General features: G+C 41.4%; 1 protein-coding gene across 1 annotated transcript in view; it reads left to right on the top strand.

Annotated features, from left to right (window-relative positions):
- Positions 1–26,382, top strand: part of reln (reelin) — a 360,124-nt gene that overhangs the window by 241,922 nt on the left and 91,820 nt on the right. Inside the window, 7 exon segments of the mRNA XM_034176269.1 lie at positions 12,656–12,688; positions 12,812–12,890; positions 12,987–13,083; positions 21,120–21,171; positions 22,123–22,231; positions 24,727–24,967; positions 25,172–25,317. Of these exon segments, the coding sequence (XP_034032160.1) occupies positions 12,656–12,688; positions 12,812–12,890; positions 12,987–13,083; positions 21,120–21,171; positions 22,123–22,231; positions 24,727–24,967; positions 25,172–25,317 (757 nt within the window).

The following is a 26,382-nucleotide window of genomic DNA, read 5'->3' on the forward strand; positions in this document are numbered from 1 at the left end:
TTTCATGGGTATATAGTTTTTGAGAAGTTGTCTGCTTTAAAAATAAGTGCTATTTATTATGGATTTTGTCATGCTGAATTCAAATATGACAATTAAAATGAGTGATTGGCTACTGTATCCAACATATCAAAGTTTTTACATTTCACACATAATTATATTGTGTTGATGGTAGAGTTTTCATGGTAAATCATAAACTAAGCTCTTTTCATGTTTCTCTAACTGTTTATAAAATAATATTGTACCTGTTCTCTTTTTGTAACAGTAAAAATAAGCAAAAGGGATATATATTAAATTTATTTTGGAAAAAAAACCCAATATTATTCATAGATATATAGGTACAGAGATCAGGCTTCTTGGCTTGCCTCTTGTATTCATTAAATATACCATCTCTTGTCACAGTTGAGCAGTATTCTGCAAACATGGATTTGCTCCATTTTCCTACTGCACATGAAGTAAATGCTCTTCCATTGAACCTGTTTACCTAAGGTTCAAAATCAAAGATGTATTGAGCCGCTTCTGACATAAATGAAGATCCCTTGCGTTTATACTGTAACTCACCATCATTTGTGGTTTCTAAGTTAGTCTTATATGCTGACCCAGTATTATATTAAAAACTACAGTCAATCAGCTATTTCAAACACAACCCAGTCTCACTTTCTTTTTTTTCTTTCTTTTTTTTTTGTGCTCCTGTCACAAAATGATTCAAATTTTTGTGACTTTTTTTTCATCACTATTACTAACCCTACTCCTACCCCCAACCCTAACCATAACCACCCCAATCCCCCCCCCCCCACCCCTGCTTCACTTTTCTTGCAGCCATCATGAAATGTATTAGAATAAATTTGTGTTCTCGTTACGAAAATGTGGTACTTTTCGTGACAATATCACAAACCAATAGATTAATGTATATTCTGTGCTGCTGAATCATGACATGCTGTGAGATATGGTAGTTCAAACATCATTTTCATTCTCAGTGGTCCAGAATTAGTAAAGTTTGACCATATTTATTTGGGAAGAGTTTTGGCTGTATAGACCAGTGCTATATATTGTAACTGCTTGTCATCCAACATTTGAGAAAGTTCTGTGTTTAGGTATTATAACAGGAAAAAAACAGCAGCATCCTCTGTCCTGATGTGATTGTAATTACAACCTCCACTTATCCAAGAGCAGCTTGTCTTCAAACACAACTCATGTTGTCAAGGATGTGCGTCAGACAAGATGAAAAAAGAGAAAACTGGAGGTAAATGGAGAGAAGAAGGAATACTTGGAGTTTGGGTGCAGTTTGGTGAGGAAAGGAGATTAGTGTTGGAGAATGCAGGGAAGAGGGGGAGAAGATTTAGCATGACTTGTGCGATGTGTTCTTTGTGATGACACGTCTGAACCTGAACAAGCTCATGCACGTTTTGTCACCCCTCGTATCACCCCGACCCCAAGCATCAGAGCCCACGTCTTTATTGACCTTAGCTGATAAAGACCCCTGTGCTCTTCATTCATGCATGTGCAAGAACAGCGAGAAGGTTGAATCCACACCAAAGCTGTCGTGTGTATGTGTGTGTGTGTGTGTGTGTGTGTGCCTGCATGTTAGTCTAAGCTTTGGCCAGGGAGATAGAGGTATTAGCAGAGATGAGTTTCTAATAGAGGAGGCAGCAATTGAAGTCTTTAAGTAAGTGAGAGGGATTTAATCCAAGGGAAATGAGCACCACTGTCTGCTCCCTGTGTGCAGAGGGTTAGTCTGAGAGAGACAGAATGGGTGCATACGGACGGATGAAGAAGAGGGAGAGATTGCAAGGGAAGGAAAGTGAGAAAGATTAAAGGCGAGTGTGATGAAGCAAGGAGAAAGAAAACTGTAAATGAGGCCTTTTCGGAAACTTGTAGGGATTATCCAAAATCCGAAAATAGTCTGGGCATGACTCGAGCCAAATGGCCTTACTAGAAAGACTAGAAGTGGGACATTTTTTTCTTTTCTTTTTATTGCTGTGTGTTAGTCTTAATGGGTGGATTACCAGGAATCATTTGAGTCATTTTTGGGTCCGCAAAGTAAACCAAACCCATCCTCATGTAAACTCAGGAGACAGCTCTGCATTCCTTTTTTCTTTTTCTTTTTTTTTATGGTTTAAGAAGACTGTTAATATGTCACAATAACTGGGAAAGATCGCTTCTTTCAACATGGTTTAAATCAGCCGACACTGGACGATGAGATCCAGAGGCAGAGAAAAAGCAAAGAAGGACGGAGAAGGAAGCCTTTGTGGGTTGTGTTCAAGCGGCAGTCACATCGGAGTAACAGAGCCCACCAGAGCCGCAGTCAGGGGGCCACCGCACTCCGTCAGATAAAGACGCCCAAGTTCTCATCAGCATCAAACTTTCAGGAACTTTGCTTCTTTATCTGGAAATAAAAAAATGAGGGCAGTTGAAAAAGTGAATCTTAAACTCAATTTGAGGAAGCCATTATCATATTAGAAACTGTTTTTCTTAATCCGTCTTCACTTGAGTCAGGTTCTTTTGTTTATGAAGGCTTTTAAGAGGGCTTTCCTCAACGTAAGCTCCTCTTTAAGAGGAAACTTTTGAACAAGTCTTAAGTAACTTAGAGTTCAAAATTGGAATGAATCCCACCTGTATTATCTTAGGATGGTTTATCAGTTTGGCAGGCTCATCTTGGAGGGAGAAGACAGTGGTAGATTATACTTACCTTCAGTCTAAAGTTAGTGTGTCTAAAAATGGTGCACCGGCTGGTGCATAAAAACCAAGTCTGAAAGTATCAAAAGGTTACAAGTACAGTGAGGTTAACATGTTGCCAATAAAAGTGAGTCAGATATGGGAGCATGCACTGATACCACATGTCACTACATCCACCACACCAAGGAACCACCTCGAGTCCTGGATAGTGACCACCCAGGCAGACCACCCAGGTCCATCCCAACATTTAGAAATCAGCCATCTATCTGGCAAAGCAAAGTAAAAACATGGACGTCCCTTTGGCCTTTTCCAAACATTCAGTTCCTCATGAGTGAGGCACCTGTGTACTGGATCATGCCTAGAGAAGTGTGCCACATGTCCAGAATGTCATAGATGATCTTCTCTTACTTCCCTCACTGATGACTGATTACTTCCCTCCCACTTAGTACGTCCCTTTGGCTTCTCTCTTGTTTCACTTGGGGCTGACCACAGCAGATCCAAGGTGGATCTGCATGTTGATTTGGCATAAGTTTTATGCTGGATGCCCTTCCTAATACTACATGTTACATGAACAACGGGGAACCTTGCACACTAGAAACAAGCGTAGCAATTGCTTGGCCACCACCCATGTCATTGTCCTTTCTCTTAGCATCAATGAAATTAGATGACTGTAAATAACTAAACCATATTGCTTTTACATTGTCCTATGAGTGATTAAATATGAAATATTCAAAGAAAAAAGTTTCATATGTTAGCCCTGACTGCACTTTTTGTGGTAACGTGTTGTATGACACCTGTCAAACATTTATTCTCGCTAACATGAAACATGAATGAAAAGTAGGACAAATCAACAAGATGCATCATTGTGTGTGTGTGTGTGTGTGTGTGTGTGTGTGTGTGTGTGTGTGTGTGTGTGTGTGTGTGTGTGTGTGTGTGTGTGTGTGTGTGTGTGTGTGTGTGTGTGTGTGTAATGTACAGTAGTGTTCAGAATAATAGTAGTGCTATGTGACAAAAAGATTAATCCATGTTTTAAGTATATTTCTTATTGTTACATGGGAATCAAGGTACCAGTAGATTCAGTAGATTCTCACAAATCCAACAAGACCAAGCATTCATGATATGCACACTCTTAAGGCTATGAAATTGGGCTATTAGTAAAAAAAAAGTAGAAAAGGGGGTGTTCACAATACAGTGGTCCCTCATTTATCGCGGGAGTTACGTTCTAAAAATAACCCGAAAGCGAAATCTGCAAAGTAGTCAGCGCCATTTTTTGCAATTATTACAGATGTTTTAAGGCTGTAAAACCCCTCACTACACACTTTATACACGTTTCTCAAACAGGCATTAACATTTTCTCACTTTTCTCTCTTGTGTAAACACTCTTTTTTCTTCTGTGCGAGAAGATTATAAACAGACACACGCAGAACACAATGCGCGTACTCTCCCTTCGCTCACAGCCTCCGGGGGTACAGATGCAGGACCTGCAAAGAATCCAAGTCCTCTCTTGATGGCCACGGAGCTCTGCGGCTGCGGTCAACGTCTGGATCAAAACAGCAAGCGTAGTCTCTGAACGTGTTGCCAGATTTGACGCAGCTCAGCACAGCAGACAGGAGGGCGGTGTGAGTGGATTGCTGCTGCGTTTACTGAGCCCACAGAAAGCGCATCAGAGGCAGTGAGAGCAATCGTGGTGATGCCGACCGGTGCCGCGACCGGCCCGCCTGATAAGGATGCAGAACACAATGCGCTGTTTAAAACAAGCATGCAAAATTACACTCAAAAAATCTGCGAAACTGGGAGGCCATGAAAGGTGAACCGCGTTATAGCGAGGGACCACTGTAATAGTAGCATCTGCTGCGAATCACTAAACAAGTATTTAGTTGTATAACCACAGTTTTTCATGATTTCTTCACATCTGCAAGGCATTAATTTTGTTGGTTTGGAACCAAGATTTTGCTCGTTTACTAGTGTGCTTGGGGTCATTGTCTTGTTAATACACCCATTTCAAGGGCATGTCCTCTTCAGCATAAGGCAACATGACCTCTTCAAGTATTTTGACATATCCAAACTGATCCATGATACCTGGTATGCGATATATAGGCCCAACACCATAGTAGGAGAAACATGCCCATATCATGATGCTTGCACCACCATGCCTCACTGTCTTCACTGTGAACTGTGGCTTGAATTCAGAGTTTGGGGGTCATCTCACAAACTATCTGCAACCCTTGGACCCAAAAAGACCAATTTTACTCTCATCAGTCCACAAAATATTCCTCCATTTCTCTTTAGGCCAGTTGATGTATTCTTTGGCAGATTGTAACCTCTTCTGCACATGTATTTTATTTAACAGAGGGACTTTGCAGGGGATTCTTGCAAATAAATTAGCTTCACACAGGTGTCTTCTAACTGTCACAGCACCTACAGGTAACTCCAGACTGTCTTTGATCATCCTGGAGCTGATCAATGCCATTTGCCATTCTAGTTATTCTTCTATCCATTTTGATGGTTGTTTTCTGTTTTCCTCCACGCGTCTCTGTTTTTTTTTTTTTTTTTGTCCATAAAGCATTGGAGATCATTGTAGATGAACAGCCTATAATTTTTTGTACCTGCGTATAAGTTTTCCCCTCTCCAATCAACTTTTTAATCAAACTATGCTATTCTTCTGAACAATGTCTTGAACATCCCATTTTCCTCAGGCTTTCAAAGAGAAAAGCATGTTCAACAGGTGCTGGCTTCATCCTTAAATAGGGGACACCTGATTCACACCTGTTTGTTCCACAAAATTGACGAACTCACTGACTGAATGCCACACTACTATTATTGTGAACACCCCCTTTTCTACTTTTTTATTAATAGCCCAATTTCATAGCCTTAAGAGTGTGCATATCATGAATGCTTGGTCTTGTTGGATTTGTGAGAATCTACTGAATCTACTGGTACCTTGTTTCCCATGTAACAATAAGAAATATACTCAAAATCTGGATTAATCTTTTTAGTCACATAGCACTACTATTATTCTGAACACTACTGTATGTATTTGTATACACATGGGATTTTTTGGGTGAATGAATAGCCAATGATTAGCTCTTGGAAAGCAGCTCCAGGAACAGGGGTGTGAAGTGGCCGAGACTGAAGAATGAACAGTTTAAAAGTGTGAATTTATGTCAAAATAAATTCACACTCACCTCTTCAGGGAATAATTTCTGACATTACATCCAGCAGGCAAGCAGAAGCTGGCAAGGCTGTGCAAGGGATAACAGTTTTGGGGCCAGAAGGATGAGGAAGGAGTTGGCAAAGCCTGAGTGGTCGGGACATTGCTGTCGGTACAGTAGCAGTGAGTTAGAGTAAAGAAAACATCCAAGGCACTGTTAGTAGGTGGAAATGGGAGGCCAACCTGGGTAATGAAGACAGATATTATCTACCTGATCTCATCTCCAATTCATTAAATGAAAATGTGTTGGATGGCCACAGCTAAAACAACTGAATAGTCTGTTTGAGATATCACCTCAATGAATGTTTTGAGAGGTTTTTGCCTTTACATGTGTGCTTTCCGCAGCCGTACACATCATTACCAGAAAATGAGGCAGAAGCCAGTTTTTGTTACCCTAGCCTAGCAGATCATAGCATTATATTTCTCCCAGGGTTATAATTTATTTTAAGATGAAACCTGTGTGCTTCCAGTGTGCTGAATTCATCTTTGTTTCTTGATGTTTAATGTAAGTATTGAGGTTCTTTGCTATTTTGTTGTGGTTCAAGCCCATCATGCTGTAAAGCAGGTATCTGAGTGGATAAGGAGCTGTCCTGCCAATATGTAGACCTGGCTTTGAATCCTGCTCATGCTTCCTGTCTGTGTCCTTAATAATGAATGCTCCTGAGGGTTAGTCGACTCCATGTTGAACATTTGTTGTTAATCAGAGTGACGGCCCTTGGATACGACACTTAATCTATTGACTCAGCCCACCTAGCTGTAAATGGCTACCGGCCTTGGCTGGGGAAGTAACCTGTGTTGGACGTGCAGACTCTCATCTGCTTGACTTTGTGGTATCTGGAGATAAGCACTAGCACCAATGGGCTTCAGAGCCTACATAGGACAACATACATATAGCAAGGGCATACTGTTGAGAATTGATAGGGCTACACAACAGCCGCAGCAATGTCGATTACCTATAAAGCTTTTCTGTAGAAAGACAAAAATAAATATGACATGTTTCAAAATGTAGAACCCCCTGGCAGATGTGAAGTATAACAGGAATGAATAGTGGTATGTTTTCCCAGAAAAAAAAACTTTAAACCATTAATCTTCAATAGGCTTCTCAGCCCCAAGAAGTATTGCTGACATTATAATGAACATGTCATAGCTTACTCAGTAACATTGTGTTTGTGTAGTTACTGACAGAGTTGTCATATTTTCCCAATAATAGGTGAAAATCAGCAATCTTCTTTGAGTTTCTCACCCATCCAAATACACATAACTGACAGCAAAATGATAAACATCTCTTCTTGTCTTAAACACGTGATACTGGGCTAAGTTGTTGCTAACCAGGTTGACTTATTTCCTCAGAAAAAAAACTTGATTAATGTGACCAATCTTCAACAGATTGCATTACTCAGGGTGTTTGTGTCATCATATGGGCAGATAGACACACAGACAGGAGGACAGACAGCAAGATGATGTAAATACCTTTTTAACTGTCAGCCAACCACCCAAAGGATAAAACCCCCCTTAACCAACAAGATATGATGGCTGGTGTAACTAGGTACCCCACAGTCAAAATACACAAGGAAGGATATTTAGGCAAATGTCATTGGAATGGTGAGGATGTTCTGTCACACAGTTAGGGACTGTCTCAAATTGTGGGACTGTAGAGGAAATCCTTAAAGGCCCCTTCACACATAGCACGAATAAATACAAATCAGGACGAATCATGGCGTAACAGCTCGTATGAGCGAACCACGAAAACATTGAGCCAATGGGCAGGAGTGAACAATGCCACTGTGACGGTTTTGTGCATGCAGTAACAGAGTGCAAGCAGCTGCAGCATGTGTAAATCGCGCAGCTGCTGTGATAAAAAAAAAAATACATGCCACAAACGGGATTCAAACCTGCAATTTTCAAAAGCTCTGATTGCCAGTCAGAAACTTTGCCACTGAGCTACCATTGCTGTCCTGTAAAAGGTGCAGGAAAATGCCTGATATCAAGAAGGACATGGACGTATTTAAAAAGAAATACAACCACATACCATATGAAAACTGCATTTTATTGACAAGTATGATCCATCTGTTCCTCTGTAGATGACCCATGGTCACAGACGTACAGTCATGAAATGACATGAATTAGAAGCAGATCGCTCTTATCATGTCAACATCTGCTGGCAGTGTGTCCAGCCAGCCCCACATGCGTGTCCTGCCTGACACACGTGTCTTGTGGATGACGCGCCACAGGACAGACACTGCATCATGTGGAACAGAGCTCACATGGGTGAAGTGACATTCAGATCACCCACTATGTGTCACCTGGGGTAGCCTGTCAATGTGCGCGGCATGTGCATACTCACTACAGCCCATTGCAACAGTGATATGTGTTTTTATGTATGTCCATGTGAGAACGGCAAGCAGACACACGCGCGTCACAATGGGCAGTTGTTAGTTGATGTCCCTCCAAACAGGGTACGTGTTCTACAACTCAAATGTCCAGAACCAGAGATCTCCACAGCTGCTCCTGTCGGTGGACACACCCCCTCTCAGTTCAGCACACACATCAACGTGTCACTGTGTCTGTTTGCAAAGCGAATTTCTCGACAGTGATCTTCTGCTGACTGTTTTTGTGCTAATAGTGCAAATGGCCACACATTTTCTAAGTGTCAAGTGAGCAGTGTTAGATGTTCATGTGTGTCAGCTGGAATTTGGCCGACACCTGCCGCGAAAGGGTTCGATGGGCTCTCACAGCGCACACTGTCTTTCAGCCGCGGTTGTGTGCAAAGAGTTGTAGCAACAGGTGTATGAAACGTTGGAGCCAGCTACGATTTTACACATATTGCATACGATTCTTGCTTCATGCCCAATTCATGCGCAGTTCAACCACATTTGTACTATGTGTGAAGGGGCCCTAAAGCAAGCAGTGAATTAGCAGACATGGACATGGACTCAACAGCCACATTTAGAACAGAACCTGGAGAAGCTGCTTCTGACTCAACAGTTGCAGACTTACGTAAGTTACTCTCACACAGAAGACGTGTGGCATGTTAGTGGAAACCACTGGCATGCTAAATGCGCTGCGCACGTGGCAGCACTCTCCGCCGATACCTGCAACTGCTAGTATGAGCGGCTTGTGACGGCAGAGCAAGTGTTACCTGAAATATACTGCACTGGCATTAAAATAAAAATATAGCTGCAGACAACAAAATATTTTCATTCATGTTTTTTTTGATTTGTTGCTTATTCCCAAATCAAATCAAAATCAAATTTATTAATTTATATAGCACCAAATCACAACTAGTCCCCTCAAGGCGCTTCACAAACATCATTTAAAAGGCAGAATAAAATGAATTAGGATTAAAAGCACAATAAAAAAATTTAAACATAAATAAGTAAAAGGATTAAAATAAATAAAAGGAATAAAATAAGACACACAATGGTATAAAATACTAATGATAAAACAAGGAAAAAAATGTGTCTTCAATCTAGCCTTAAAAGTCTCCACAGAGTCCAACTGTTGGATCTGTGCAGGCAGATCTTTCCACACAGCTGGGGCGCAGTGAGAAAAGGCTCTGTAACCTGCTGACTTTTTATTCACTCCAGGGACACATAATAGGCCTGCACACTGTGAATGCAGGGCCCGAGCCGGTACGTAGGGCTCAACCAGGCTGGCCAGGTAGGGGGGTGCCAGTCTGTGAACAATTTTATAGGCCAATATTAGCACTTTAAAATCTGATCTCAAAGAGACTGGAAGCCAGTGCAGGGACGCCAGAACCTTCTGCTTCGTGTAACAAGTCTGGCAGCAGCATTTTGAACCAGTTGAAGACCCCTGATGCTGGACTGCGGTAAACCAGAAAACAGAGCATTACAATAGTCCAATCTGGAAGAAATAAAAGCATGAATCATAGTCTCTGCATCAGCTATACACAGGATGGGATGAATCTGTGCTATATTTCTTAGATGGAAGAAAGCAGTCCTCACAACGGGCCTCATGTATCAAAGTTGCGCACTTGTGGCATAAATTTACGGTGTAAATTTGAAGTACACCAAAGTTGCCGTGACATGTATCAAGCAGTGCGCACCTGCCCATTTCCGGCCTACGCCTGATGTGACCTTGATAAATGCGGCGGGTGAAAACAATCGGAATTATAATAAACACGCCCATAAATATTCAGACTCCGCTTCAGACACACCCTCATTTTATGACATGGAAGCCAGGAAGACGGCAAAGAAAAAGAACTCCACCAATCACGACGCGTGCCAATAGAGCGTCAAAAGCGACCGTCGTATCAATTGTTTTGTAGTATAATCAAAAAAGTGTTACAGTGTTCCCTCATTTATCGCGGGAGTTACGTTCTAAAAAATAGCCCATAATACGTGAAACTGCGATGTAGTCAGCGTTATTTTTTACAATTATTATAGACGTTTCAAAGCTGTAAAACCACTTTATACACTTTCTCAATCAGGCATGAACATTTTCTCACTTTTCTCTCGTGTGTAAACACTCTCAAAGTTCAAACCTTATTAGGAAAATAAGACCAACCTGTTTTCAGGCCCAAACATTTGTTTGAGAAATAAAAATAGAACGTTTTCCTATAAATAATTATGATGGCTTTTAGAACTAATGAATTTAATTTTAATGATCAACCTACGAGGTTGGACACATAAGAAATTATTAATAGTGACTGACCAGTATTTCACAGATCGCGTCTCTGCGTCCTGACGCCGTGCCTTTTTCCACTCACACCTCGCTGCAGGTGTCTGTTTCCGAGTGACAAACACAGTTATGAGTAGTTGTTGGCGCTCTTTTTTTTTTTTGCTCACTCAATTAATAAGACACGCCTAATTTTTCGGATTTCTTTATTCTTAAAATGTATTTCTTTATTTATTTTATTGTGACAAATGAATGGAGACGACAAAACCTGATTGCAGCACGGGCGAAGGGAATGAGAACACTACAGTTGTAATTACCAATTTCGTTGTCTAAAACGATCACACCATATAAAGTTAAGCTCAGTGCTGCTCTGGCTCCAGGCTGTGGAGAAAAAGGCGAGCAGCGCTTTCTTTGCGGTCAGCGCTGTGGCCACGGATCGTGCTCGAGACCAACAATCCCACAAAAGCAGGATTTGTATTGATTATTATGTAGTATAATCAGGAAAGTGTTATTTATGTAACATATGCATTGATTTGTATAATGGCGCTGTTTATCATGTTGTCATTTACATTTTTATGTGGATTCCAGCGCTGGTTCATTTTGGTGTATAATTTACGTCACCTCTCGACCTGGTGTATATTTTCAGCGCAGCGTACGCCAACGACCACATTGATAAATGCCAAGTAGCGCAGCCGTTTTGGCGTACACCCCATATACGCTCAAATATCGCCGTACGCACGTTGATACATGAGGCCCAATGTCCCTAATGTGGAGGTCAAAGGACAATGTAGGATCAAAAATTACCCCAGGGTTCCTCACTTTGTCAGTATGATGTATAACACACAAACCTAGACTAAGCGCTAGCTGATCAAATTGATGCCGATGTCTTGCTGGACCAAGAACCGTCATTTCAGTCTTCATTTCAGGGTTCAAAAGTAGAAAGTTACTAGACATCCAACTTCTCACTGCTGCAAGGCAGTCTTCTAGAGATTTTATGTGGACAAGATTTCTAGCAGTTATCGACATGTATAATTGAGTGTCATCAGCATAGCAATGAAACGCAACCCCAAAATGCCACAATATGTTTCCAAGTGGTGTTATATACAAAAAAACAGGAGGCCCAGAACGGATCCCTGCGGAACCCCAAACTTCATGCCCCTAAAATCAGAGGTAGTGTCACTGCACAAAACACAGTGGGAGCAACCAGGCAGATAAGACGTCAACCACGCCAGGGCAGTCCCAGTAATCCCAAAACAATTTTCCAGTCTGTCAAGTAGAATATGATGATCAACTGTGTCAAACACAGCACTGAGATCCAACAATACCAAGACTGTAGTGGTATCTGAGTCTATTGCTCGCATAAGATCATTCACTACTTTAACAAGTGCTGTGTCTGTGGAGTGATATTTTCTAAAAGCAGACCAAATACCACTGTTTCTGCTTATGCACTCTGAACTCCTCTCCAGTCTTCCTCTAAGAGCTGGACAACCTCTAGGAGAGATTGATGGTTGAAAATATGAGCTCAGCAGTGGCCACTGATTATGGTACACAAGCCCCTCTGAGAAGTGTGGCAGTTAATTGGCATTGAACCGTTAATCATAGCCACCCAACATTTTTGTTACTGAAAGGAATTAACATCAGCAGCAAGGAGACTGAAGCCAAGACAGGCTGGGACACTATAAAAGTTAGTTTCACTCACAGATAATTTAATGCATATTAGTCCCAAATGCCTGCAATTACTGAGCAATATATACTTTAGCAATTTGATGTGACATAGACATGCACAGTATGCAAGTACACTTTTGTACAAGTGGAATTTTTACAGGTCAAATGCAGACTTCTCCAGCTCTTAGTTTAATGATTACAATTGAAGCAAAATTTTTGTATAGATTTACAGAAGTACAAGCAACACATCAACAGTTATGCTGACAAAACTGGAGTTTGCAAATTATACTTACATGTTGAGTTCCTCCTGTTTAATGTGACATGCTGTGGTTAGCTATGATAGAATAAAAAATGTATAATTTAAAAATCCTAGCCAACATGACACTCTCATTACACAAGTCAACAAATTACACATTGTTCAGTGTCAACAAATTGTGAAATTTATATCTGCTGTGTTCTCTGTTTTAGCTCCAACGGAATCCCCACTGAGACCGAGTCTGGGTGAGTCTGCATTTCTTGTCATGATATTATTTCTTTTCATTGTAATATGTTCTTCACATAATTAATTATGGCCATGCATCTTGCACATTGTGTCTAACTGTGAGCGTATGTGTGGGCTTGTAGTTGAGCTTCACGGTAAGCATGCTGTGCTACGTGACAACTTTGATTCTAATCTCCAAGGAGAGCTTGACCCCAGCATCTGGTAGGTGAAAAAAGGGCACGACTCATCTGGTAATTTTAGAAGCATTTAAAATGATCTGTAATCCTTCCTGCTGATGCCCTCCTGTTTCTCTGCCAGGTCTGAGTGCAGGAACTGTGAGTTGGGAGAGCAGTGTGGGGTACTGGTGCATGGAAGAGCAGTTACCTTCTGTGAGCCCTTTGGAGAGCGAGAGCTGGTAACTGTCACGTATGACCACACTTCAACCGCTCTACATTTTACAGCCCATTGACCAAGCAGCCAAAGCAGCAACAGGGTGGCCACAACCACAACTAAATTCACAGCAAAGAAACTGTAGCACCCACATCCCTACATGTAGAAATACAACACTGATACTCCAGCAACAAATCAAGATTTATGATTTCATAAACATGTGGTCAACATACATCAACAAAATGAAATGGATTTGTTTCTGCAGCTGTTCAACAGTTAACACTATCATTTTAATTTCTATAACATTACCATCCCGGGCTACTAATATGTAGATCTGGATTTGATTTCTGATCACGTTACCTGTATGTGTCCTTGCACAACTCACTTCTGCTTTGTACCAGCCCACCCACCTTTAAATGGATACTCGTCTTGGATGGAAAGCTACCTGCATCACAATGGCATTGCCTCCAATGGAAGTTGTAGACATTCATTATGCAGAATTCAGGGATAAGAAGCAGCATCAATGGCAAGGGCCTAAACAGGACTTAGATGAGGTCTTCTTCCCATAAAAAACTGTTCATCTCATTGGCCATTATAATTGATATGTATTTTTTTCTAAAGTCAAAACAAGCAACTTATGGTACCCCAATAAACAAGAAGCGTATGAATTGAAAGGTAGGATTCCTAATTATCATTATCTCACAGGTGTGGATTGCCTTGCATATGCGCTAAACATCATTTGATGCTGGCTGTTGTGCAGCAATAAGCAAGTTTTTCAAACAAAATTTGTAACAAAGAATGCAACAGCACCTGTTTTTATGGTTTTCATACTTTCTTTTAGTCTAGATTACCCAGTACCTCTTTTCTACCTCTGCCCTCTAAAATGGGCCATTGAATTCCAGAGTCTGACCATTAGCTGATGGTTTGACTAATTAGATGAGAGCTTCGACATTATCATAACCAAAATGTTGAATAAGCAGGAGGAGTGAGGTATTTTAAGCAGTCATAAAACGACACTCCATCACCATGTATCATACAATCTGTCTATAAAGCAAGAGGGTATGTGGTTTACATATATCTCTCTGTTTGTCAAATCAACCTCAGGTTTCAGATACCTATGGCTTGCACATGGTTCAATGATGTGCATCCTTTATTATGAAAATTTTGGGGATTAATTTTCAAAATCTTAATTTTGACATTCAACCTTTATTTTGACATTGTACCATTACTACTTCCAAGATGGCGCCCTCCATGGGGTCTCTGTCCTGCAAAACATCTGTTTGTATACGGATTTCTCTCAAAATTTGTTTCCATGTTCCGTTTATATTGTCATATAAAACCGCTAACTTAAAAAAAATGTATAAAAATATATAATGGCTTTATTTTTGACATGAAACGCACTACTCTCAAAACGTGACCCTGCAGATAAGATAAAGTGCACCCTTTCTTCTTCTATGGTGGTTAATAGCATCCGGTGTCCTTATTGTTGCATTGCTGCCACCTTCTGCATCAGTCCATTATAGCAGTACTAAATCCTCTCGATGAGTCCAGTGTTTTTCAAGTTATTTCAAAAGCAAACACGCCCCCCTCTCACTTGACCTTATGGCTAAAATACTTCCTACAGAAACTTCTTTCAGGCATACAACTGATTTCCTTGTGTTTTTCCTCTTTGATAGATAAACTATTCAAACATGATGAGGTGTTGTTTGTAAAATAAAATATTTTGAGGTAAAATTAAAGCACTGTGCTAAAATACTGTACAGGTATATTCACTAGTTATGCTTTTTATTATTTATATTAGAACTGGTGGCATTTGAAAGCTCTGCATTCTGGTGATGGCATTTCACAACACTTTATTTAGAATTCAGTTGGTCTGGCAGTGGTATTTGGCTTTATTATCTGGTACTGATCTAGTGATGGTCTTTTTTTAATTTAATTTTTAGCTCCCAATTATCTATAGGAATACAAACTTCCTACGAGCACTGTACCAGTTTAAAACTAAAACAACTTTAAAGCATTTTTCATGCAACAGCAGGATCATCATTTCTCCAGCACACTCTGATGGTCACAATTGAAAGGTACAGTATGTATGTCACCAGTCTGTTGTGTCCAACTCCTGTGGACAAAGATTTACAGACTGGGACTGTGTCTAACTTCCTTTCACAAATTAGACTTGCTTCCGGTATATGAGATCTACTCAACAAGAGACACAACATACTGGTAACACTCTAGTGGACATTGCAGTCTGCAGGAAATGGTGACATAGTTACACTAACTCTAAGAATCTGAGTTATTTTTGCTTTAAATTCTATAGTATTTGATGATGAATTCTTGCATTTTCTGCAGCCAAAATAATCTCCACCAAGTCTGCCATAGTGGCTTAACAAGTAGGTCACAATGATGATGTCGGAGCTCTCAGACAATCAGCACACAATGATCAGGTTAAGAAATCCAAGGCTAGGTCAGTCAAAACAGTGGATCCAAATCCAGTCTTTTCAGAGTGCATGCTTAGAGGGAGTGGTTGAATGGTCAAAACTAGTTAGAACTGTGGTCCAAAATGTTATTGTGAGTAATTGAAATAAGTTGTCAGTGTGTTGAAGGCTTAACAACAGTAACTTGAATCTTGTCCTACTTATAAGAAACAGACTAAATGAAGTTGAGTAAGCAGGTTTAAAAAAAATGGACTGATGGATGGATATTCTCTAATCTGGCACTGAACATTGTCTGTGATGCTGTGGCCAATGCAGTGAATGCAAATAAAAAAAACAAAATGAAAATCCATGCTTAGAAATGGAGACACACACACACATACATGCACTCAGTTGTTGAACCTCCTCGCTTTCTGTCCTTATAAAGTTGATTCCTCTGTATTTATTTTGCTGTTGGAGATGAAAGTTAGTCAGCAGCACAGAAGTGTTTAGTGCCTCATGAGTCTATTTACTCCTCTGATAAGCATTTGCTTTGTCTGTGTCTGATCCAAATGTTTGATGCCGCTGTCTGGCAGCGCTTCTGTCAAGAGTAACAAGCAGCCAGAATCACAAAAAGAGTTACGCAGAGATGTGAAGACACACATTCATACACAGACATTCGGTCTCCCTTTGTCATAAACACACATAATCGTATACAGTCTGTTTACTGGATCGTCAAACTGATACTTGGAACAGGCAAACCAAACTCAAGAGCCAAGTTGTATACCAACTCCTTTCTCAAAAAAATGATCTGACTTTTATGATATGTTTATGATATGTTCCTGACAGTGAACATATGGTCCCACACTGGCCAGAGTAGGACCGTATGTACACTGGCAATGTTAATTTAACTCTGTCAGTGTTAGTTTTACACTGGTGATTTTAATGTGTATATCTCATTTGGTGTATTTGAAAATAGAAATTTAGGGATTAAAATACACATATGAAAATAGAGGATCTCCATTTTGCATTGTGCTGTGGGCTGGATGTTGGCTGTGAGTATATTCAAATACACCTTACAATGCAGTAGGACACAGAGTAGCCAACCCGCCTCTCTCTCATAGCATACCCAGCCCAGTCTCATGTTTTGTTTTTGTGATTTTTTTCGTGCTCCCGTGACGAAATGAGTCAAATTTTCGTGACGGGGTTTTTTAAACTCACTATTCCTAACCCTACTCTTACTCTTGACCCTAACCTTAACCATAACCTAATCTTACTCTTTCCCCCCACCCTAACCATAACTACCCCTCCGCTTCACTTTTAATTTCGTGCAGCCATCACGAAATGAATTAGAATGAATTTGTGCTGCCGTGACAAAAATGAGGTGCTTTTCGTCACAATATCACGAGCCATCGTATTTCATGCTGCTGAATCACGACTTGCCGTGAGACCAGGTTGAGCATACTGTTGTGTGGGCCGCCAGAAGAGGAGGTACTGCTGGCCCACCACCAGAGGGCGCCCTGTCTGGAGTGCGGGCTCCAGGCACCAGAGGGCGCAGCCGCCTCATAGGAGCAGCCAGGGTGACAGCTGTCACGCATCACCTGCAACAGCTGTTACCAATCATCTGATCGGCAGGAGTATATCAGCAGGACGACGTCTCCACCTCTTTGCCGAGATATCGTTCTACCTGGAAGGTAACGTACCTCAGCTGACTGATTGACAGTGCTATTTTTGTGACTTTGTGCGTTGTAGTGTGGACTACTTTTCCAACGAGAGGTGGAGGTAGTTTTTCCTGCCGTACGGATTCCTGGGTGCAAACGCGCCCTCCTTTAATTGCTTTTTGTTCCTCGCCAGCAGTACCAGGTCCGACACGCGGAGGCAGTGGCCACCTGGGAGTTCGGGACTTGGCGGCTCCAGTATTCCCGGGGTCTGGTGGCGGAGGAAATCGTGTGTGGTTCCGGTTCTGCTTTGGACAGGCGTCTCCTATCTTCGAGCCTGCCCACACGACACCTTTGTGAATTGACACCTGTCTATTGTTGTAATCCGTTGTATTTGTTGTGCACATTCACAACAGTAAAGTGTTGTTATTTGACCTACTCCATTGTCCGTTCATTTGCGCCCCCTGTTGTGGGTCCGTGTACCTACACTTTCCCAACACATACCACACAATCTGACCTTAAAACTGAAGAAATGACTTTTCTGACTGGTGAAATATCTTGAAGATCAACAAGAAATCCAGTTGATAAACTTTTAGATACTGGGGAATGTCTGACAAAACTGCAGTGGATCACTTTGGGGTTTTTTGTTGTTGTTTTGTTTTGTTTTTAATTCCTTTTCAAAGAGCCAAACCAGTTTCATTGTTTGTGTACACATTATGCAAAATTTTTACATGCTTTTACCTGGAATAAAATCAATATACTCGCACAAAGACATGTTTTCCGGCTTCGAACAGACCTCATGCTAGTTTCCTGACATGACAGTATTTTTTGTTTTCTTTTTTTTTTGGGGGGGGGGGGGGGGGTGAGCGGTGTTAATGATGACTTTGGTTCACTAAAATTAAGAACTTAGAAAAAAATAGTAGTTGTATTTATGAGCATCAGGACATATGAGAGTAATCTGAAAGTCAAAGAAGGGACTGTTTTAATTGTGCAGTTAGAAACAAGGCTTTATAAATCATATGCAAACAAAAGGCCTACTTTACGAGGTCTGTCCGTAAAGTATAGGTCCTTTTTATTTTTTTCAAAAACTATATGGATTTCATTCATATGTTTTTACGTCAGACATGCTTGAACCCTCGTGCGCATGCGTGAGTTTTTCCACGCGTGTCGGTGACATCATTCGCCTGTGAGCACTCCTTGTGGGAGGAGTCGTCCAGCCCCTCGTCGGAATTCCTTTGTCTGAGAAGTTGCTGAGAGACTGGCGCTTTGTTTGATCAAAATTTTTTCTAAACCTGTGAGACACATCGAAGTGGACATGGTTCGAAAAATTAAGCTGGTTTTCAGTGAAAATTTTAACAGCTGATGAGAGATTTTGAGGTGATTCTGTCGCTTTAAGGACTTCCCACGGTGCGAGACGTCGTGCAGCGCTCCCAGGCAGTGTCATCAGCCTGTTTCAAGCTTAAAACCTCCACATTTCAGGCTCTGTTGATCCAGGACGTCGTGAGAGAACAGAGAAGTTTCAGAAGAAGTCGGTTTCAGCATTTTATCCGGATATTCCACTGTTAAAGGAGATTTTTTTAATGAAAGACGTGCGGGCGGATTGCAGCGTCAGCTCGCAGCCGCCGCGACGCTCCGTCACAGGAAAAACACCTCTGCTGGAAGCCTTAAGGACAAGTTGGAACATCTCCAGCTGATAAACAATTTCTCATATACTCACTCCACTGAAAGCCATCAAAAGCCGCCTGGATTTTACAAATGGTTATCAACACGGAGGTGTTTTTCCTGTGCCGCCGCGCCGCGTCGGCTGCGTCCCGACGCGCGGACCCGTCCGCACGTCTTTCATCAATCTCCTTTAACAGTGGAATATCCGGATAAAATGCTGAAACCGACTTCTTCTGAAATGTCTCTGTTCTCTCACGACGTCCTGGATCAATAGAGCCTGAAATGTGGAGGTTTTAAGCTTGAAACAGGCTGATGACGCTGCCTGAGAGCGCTGCGCGACGTCTCGCACCGTGAAAAGTCCTTAAAGCGACAGAATCACCTCAAAATCTCTCATCAGCTGTTAAAATTTTCACTGAAAACCAGCTTAATTTTTCGAACCGTGTCCACTTCGATGTGTCTCACAGGTTTAGAAAAAATTTTGATCAAACAAAGCGCCAGTCTCTCAGCAACTTCTCAGACAAAGGAATTCCGACGAGGGGCTGGATGACTCCTCCCACAAGGAGTGCTCACAGGCGAATGACGTCACCGACAGGCGTGGAAAAACTCACGCATGCGCATGAGGGTTCAAGCATGTCTGACGTAAAAACATATGAATGAAATCCATATAGTTTTTGAAAAAAATAAAAAGGACCTATACTTTACGGACAGACCTCGTACATCTGTTTGCCTGAACCAGCCCAGACATGTGCCACTACACCAGTATTCCTATTTTAACTAATGTTTGGAAAAATAGCTGCAAATTATGTTAAAAGGTCCTGCGACAGACTGGCATTCTGTCTGGGGTGTACCCTGCTTCACACCCTATGACTGCTGGATAGGCTTCAGCCACCCCCCCGATCCTCAGTTACAGCAAGCGGGTATAGAAAATGGATGGATGGATGGATTACGTTAAAAGATGCAAAGATAGCCCATAATAGAAGGTTCATTGGCCCTCACCTGAATTCACTACAATCCAAGATCTCAAAGCACTGATTTCAGTGATTAACTGATTCCATCTGCTCAAAGTGATATTAATCAGTGAAGTCACCTGGTGGAGTCAGTGGCTGCAAAGAAAACCTGCACCCTCTTGGCCCTTTCTGTAACAAGTTGCCCACCCCTGCCTTAGGTAGATGTTACTGTAGCTTGAGTTGCAAAACACACAGATTCAGGGACAGCTGTTACCCAACCACCATAAAACAATTAAAACCAAATCAGTAGAAAGAACTATGCAATATAGAATGTAGGATATAGAATACACTGTAGAAACTTTATCCTTGTAGCATCTTCATATGTGCAATATCCCATGTCCTGTTGTGTGGGCCGCTGAAGAGGAGGTACTGCTGGCCCACCACCACCAGAGGGCGCCCTGCCTGGAGTGCGGGCTCCAGGCACCAGAGGGCGCTGCCGCCTCACAGGAGCAGCCGGGGTGACAGCTGTCACTTATCACCTACGACAGCTGTCACCAATCATCTGATCTGCAGTGGTATATCAGCAAGACGACATCTCCACCTCTTTGCCGAGATATCGCTCTACCAAGGAGGTAAAGTACTCAGCCGACTGTGTTGTCTTTCTGACATTAATACTTTGTTACCTTGTGCGTTGGATAGCAGACATTTCTTCCGACGAGAGGTGGAGGTGGTTTTCCCACCATACGTGTTGCTGGGTGCAAACGCACCCACATTTAACTGTTTTTGTTCCTCGCCAGCAGTACCAGATCCGACAAGCGGAGGCAGTGGCCACCTGGGAGTTCGGGACTTGGCGGCTCCAGTATTCCCGGGGCTCGGTGGCAGAGGAAATTGTGTGGTTCCGGTTCTGCTTTGGACAGACGTCTCTTATCTTCGAGCCTGCCCACGTGACACATTTTGTGAATTGACTTCTTTGTCTATTATTGTAATCTGCTGTGTTTGTTGTGCTTATTCACAACAGTAAAGTGTTGTTATTTGACTTCCTCCATTGTCCGTTCATTTGCGCCCCCTGTTGTGGGTCCGTGTTCCTACACTTTCACAACATGTCCTTTATTTATGATTGCATGTTCTGTATTCACAGATGCAAAGACAGTTATTGATAGGTTTAAAAAATAAAACTATTCTCACTATCACACTCCTTGGACTGGTATTCTGTGCTTTATTCTGTTTTGTTTTTTATCTGTTCATGCAGTGCATTGATATTTCGTTCTGTGACAGCTTCTGTGATGTTATTTTTTTCCTGAATGACAATAAAACAAGTCTAAGTCTATCTATTTTAGTTTCATTTTGTATCCGTGCATTAACCTGATGTCTGTCTGTGTGCCGCAGACCACAGTACCTCTGAACACCAGCACAGCCTCTGTCCTGCAGTTTGCCTTGGGTGAGTACTAACACTTCACAAATAAGACCTCCAAAACATTATTTTAGTGCCACATTTTGCCAAGTCTTACTGCAGAGTATGTGCATCAGTCTTTATACAGCCATGAAAAATAAGTCATTTTTGTACTGTTTGGTGAGAGACCCTAAAGGCCATGTTGAGTTTTTAAATGTGCTGTATTTTAATGTCCATTACATACATCCACGAGGCAGTACAACTCAGAGAAAATGAGAGTGCACACATCAGCCTCACCCCCATTTATTTCTCTCTTTTTATCTCTTCCCCCCTTTCTCTTACTGTGGTTGTGTGTGCTTTTGTTCATATGAGTTTGCATTAATGTTGTGTATGGAGCTCTTCAGTAGAGCAGCGCGACAAAATGTTGTCAGGTTAATGTGATGTTGTATTCATTCGGGATGGAGCACCATGGCGGGACGTTGTGCGTGCTGTCACAGAGCAGTGGTGGACCAGGAGGGGAGCTGGAAGGGGGACTTAGTACGCTTCCTCCATTAGCCACCTTTGACCTCGGCAGCTCTCACAGCACCCAGACAAAATGTCATTTTAAGAATACGCCTGCAGTCACACACGCGATTCTAATCACACTAAACTTAACACATGCAGGAAAATACAAGCACGTGCACAGAGATGATTATTTCTAGAAATAGGTGTACAGATAGTGACTTTGGTCCTACGTTGGCACATTTCCTCTCCTCTCTCCTTGCTCACCACCCACGGCTCCTCTCAGCCCCGTTAAGCTGCTGATTACTTATTTCCACAATGGCACCATTTAGACTTAATTTTCCACATGCTGGCTCAGGGAGGGATCATTCACAAACCATGCCTGGCTCAAGGCACTCACAGGATCACCACCCGTGTAATAAATCTACACTGAAAACAGGAAATGTGCTGTACTTGAACCAGTAACTTGTTTGATGTTGTTGTGTTTGTATTCCACAGGCTCAGGTTCCTGCCGCTTCAGTTACTCAGACCCAAGCATCGTTGTGTCATACAGCCTTAGCGGGGTAGCCAATACTTCAGATGACTGGATCATACTGGAGAAGATCAGGTCTTTTCTTTTTTAATGAATCTAGCAAGTTCATCCAACCACTGGCAACACACATCCTACTGTAGCAACAGGGGTGTTGCTTTGGGAAGGGTCTGGCTGCAGAATGTGGAAAAAGTGGCATCTGACTTTTATCCATAAACACATAACCTATACTACCAATAATATTAACCGTACCCTTTACACAAGCTTGCCTTCATTGGCTTGACAAAGGCATTCGACAGCATGCCATGCACACTTCTGTGGAAAATCCTGAGCAAAACAGGCTGTCCAGAGAAATGCTTCAACATCCTGAAGCTTCTCCAAGATGACATGTCCACCTCAGTATTCGTAAATGGCACAAAAACTAAAGCCTTCAGTGTTCAATCAGGAATAAAGCACGGCTGTGTCATCTCCCCTATGCTCTTCCTCAACTTCGTGGCAACAGTCCTCCACCTGATCAAGGACAAGGTATCACCGTTAATTGACACTGTTAACAGAACAAATGGAAAGCTCTACAACCTGAACAGACTGAGAGAGAAGAAGAAAATCACCACCACTTCACTCCTGAACTTCCTGTATGTTGATGACATGTTTCATCCTTTCTAGAAGAAGGTCTTCAGAAAATTCTTGAAACCTCTGACGATGCCTACACCAAGTTTGGCTTTCACATGAACCTGAAGAAGACACAGATCCTGTACCATCTTCCAGTCAACATGGTTCATCCAAAGCTTCCTGCAGTGAAACTGCAAGGAAGCCTGACAGTATATTTGTACTGTCAACTGTGTCAGTAGCATGGCCCAAGCAAACGGTCACCCCTTTGAGTCTGGTCTGCTTGAGCTTTCTTCTTCAAATCATCAGGGAGTTTTTCCTTACCACTGTCGCTTGTGTGCTTGCTCTAGGGGTTGGTAAGGTTAGGCCTTACTTGTGTGAAGCACCTTGAGGCAGCTTTGTTGTGATTTGGTGCTATATAAATGAAATAAATTTTAAAAATTAATAAATTGAAGGACAGGTCCTGAAGACTTTCCATAGCTAGGCAGCCCTGTCTCATTAAATGCCGACATTAATGATGACATCCACCAACTCAAGTGTGCAGGAACTACCTAAAGCCAGGTACACATACACCTGCGTTTTCACAAACAGAGTCCGTTGACATGAGACGGAACTCCTCATCAACAAAGCCATCATCACGCCAACCTTGCTGTATGGATCTAAGACCTGGACCACCTGAAGACCCTCAAGTGATTCCACCATCATTGCCTGAGGAGTATCCTCTGCACCAGGTGTGAAGACTACCATCCCAACAGCTGTGTCCTGGCTGAAGCCAAGCTCCAGAACATAGAGTGTGTACTCATCAAGAACCAGCTTCAATTCGGTATCTTGGAATTGCAAGACATAGTGGAGTTATTGAGAAATATTTCCTCCAAGTAAAATGTCTTTGGATAAGCATGAATGACCATGGCACTGCTTGCACTGAATGAAGATTGCACTAACCATTTTATTTATATGGTGTTTGACCTAAGATGTTCAATTGGAGATTGATACTACTTACATCTGTATGTATATTTAATGTGATGCTAATCTGATGTTGATATCTTTTCAGTTCTTAGCCATGGGGAAAAAAATATTTGACATTATATTCTGATATCATTTTCTACTGTGGTATGTTATGATTTTGTAGGTAATGCTTGAGCTTAAGGCCCTTATAATATGCATTAGTTGACAGGTAATGCAGCATTATGAAAACATTCATATTATTATAGGTTAATAAGACAATATAAATGTTAATAATAGTATCATAAACACATTTCTTTGATTATAAGGCGCTAGCTTTCAATCTGGTAACAACATAAAGTATAAATGATGTTAATACATGCAAAGTTAACTGCTAATAAATGCATCATAAATTGTGTATTAATGTCAAAGCGGCAAAAAACTTGCTCATGTCAAAACAATGAATTGATAGGGTAGTTTGTTGAACTCAATGTCTCAAAGTTAACTCATTTGGGATGCTTCTTCAGTTTTGCAAAACTGAATTAACCACTTGGATGAGTGTCAAAATGTGTTGAACAAGACAAGACTGTCAAGTTAAGTTTTACGTATTTTCTTACCTGGATGACTGAGAATCTTATCAACAAAATCAAACAATATGTTTGTAATGCTGTTCTAAAAAAATATAAGAAATTCCAAATGGTTTTATTAACTTTCTTAATGGAGTTTAGAAACTGGTTTCTTTCATGTGATTTGTTGCCTATTTTGTAATTACAGCATGTGTGTATTATTGTATATTATACCATGTTAATAAGCATAGTATGGGGGCTTTTAAGACCCTTATTACAAACATTTTATATATTTACTTTAAATGTGGACTATTACAGTTGTGAGTCTTCTTAAATATATACAGCTGCTACTTTTTGAATCAGCACCTTATTGACTATTTTGGGGCTGAAATTTAAATACATCATCCAAAGAGTTAATTTGTACATGACTCTGATTTTGTATATTCCACTCCACTTCAGAGCCCCCACTAACAGCAGCACTGTGGTCCACCTGCTTCCCCTGCCACCGCAGTCCATGGCTGATGGTGTTCGGCTGCGCTGGGCTCAGGAGGCCTCCCGTGGCCCTGATGGCTATGAGTCATGCTGGGGCCTGGACAACGTGCTTCTGCTCAATGCTGCCCATAAATCCCCCCTGATGGAGGACAATTTGGACCCACCGGATACTTCTAACTGGCTCTTCTTCCCTGGAGCTACTGTGAAGGTACCTTTACATATTTATATCAGACCAAACGCAAATGTTGACTCCAGCATTTGAATAAAATACTGTAGAATACACACTATAATTATGACACAGTTTCAATCTCAGAACGTGGAAAAGTCAAATGCTTGTTGGGAGATTTTCTATTGGCATTGCTTTTCAAAAATAATAAACTTTAAAAATAATAAACACGTCTTCCTTGGCCAGCATGCATGTCAGTCGGAGGGCAATGCTCTGTATTTCCATGGTGGCGAGCGAGGTAGCCACAGCTTTTCCTCCACCAGAGACATTGACCTACACCGAGAAGAAGGGAGGAGCTACTGGGAGGAGGACTTTGAAAGCCCACCATCAAAGTAAGTAACAATTATTTTGTTACATCCATCTATAGACATTATTTTTAAGTATCTACATCACCTGTGGACAATTTGGAGACACTTTCCCTTCCACTGAATGGGCAAGTGTCTTCAAACCTTTGACCAGTATTGTATGTCATAACCCAAAATGTCATTTTCAAAGGAAATGTAAGTACATGTGGACTGTATGTAGATGTTAGTTTGATCTTACCCAGTAAAGAGAGACTTCACAGAGAAAACATGCTATTATTTTTGTGGGCATGCATGCAAGCTCATTGAGTAATACAATGCAGGTGGTGGGGGGTGTCAATCTTGAGGATTTTAAGAGAAATGTAACTTTATTCTTTGGCATTTAGGGCAAAAGGTGATCTAACGATGCTTTTCCACAATGAAACGGAAATAACTTCTTCCAGGTTTCCCAAATTTGTGATGCCATGCTTTTGTTTCTTCCAAATTGGATTATTGCAATGTCCTGTTTTCAGACCTTTGACACAAAGCAGAAAGTTTAACCACATTACACCTGTTCTGGCATCTCTTCATTGGCTACCTGTGTCTGTGAGATCAGATTTTAAAGTTCTGCATACATGTCAACCTATACGGATTGTCCATAAATTATATGGATTTTTCCGAGTTTCAGTGCCATACAGACATACAAATAAAATCTTACGGATATTCGGGGTTTGGTCTGCAGCGGCTCTGTAATCAGCCGTTTCTGCAGCGTGACTCTACTTTGATGCGTGAACCAAATGAAGCAATGCTTTGATCCACTAGCTCATTGGTTCTTTGATTCGCTGCTCTTCAGAAACAGCAAGTCCGCTTCTTAACTCCTGTCAAAGCCATTAAAATATCATGAGTCACTTTTGTGTGGATTAAAGTCACTAACTGGGACTCTTGTCCTGCTGTAGTCAAGAAGCGAGAATCGTCTTCCGTTACGTTGTCTGCAGAGACAGAGTTAATAACAGAGTTAATAACTTCAAGATGTATGGAAAGACATTCATGCCAATAACGTCTGAAAAGAAATGCTTTTGACAAAAACTACAGACTTTGTTTATTCCTATTTATGTC

This window comes from Thalassophryne amazonica, chromosome 8 (genome assembly GCF_902500255.1).
Source record: "Thalassophryne amazonica chromosome 8, fThaAma1.1, whole genome shotgun sequence".
Lineage (NCBI taxonomy): Eukaryota > Metazoa > Chordata > Actinopteri > Batrachoidiformes > Batrachoididae > Thalassophryne > Thalassophryne amazonica.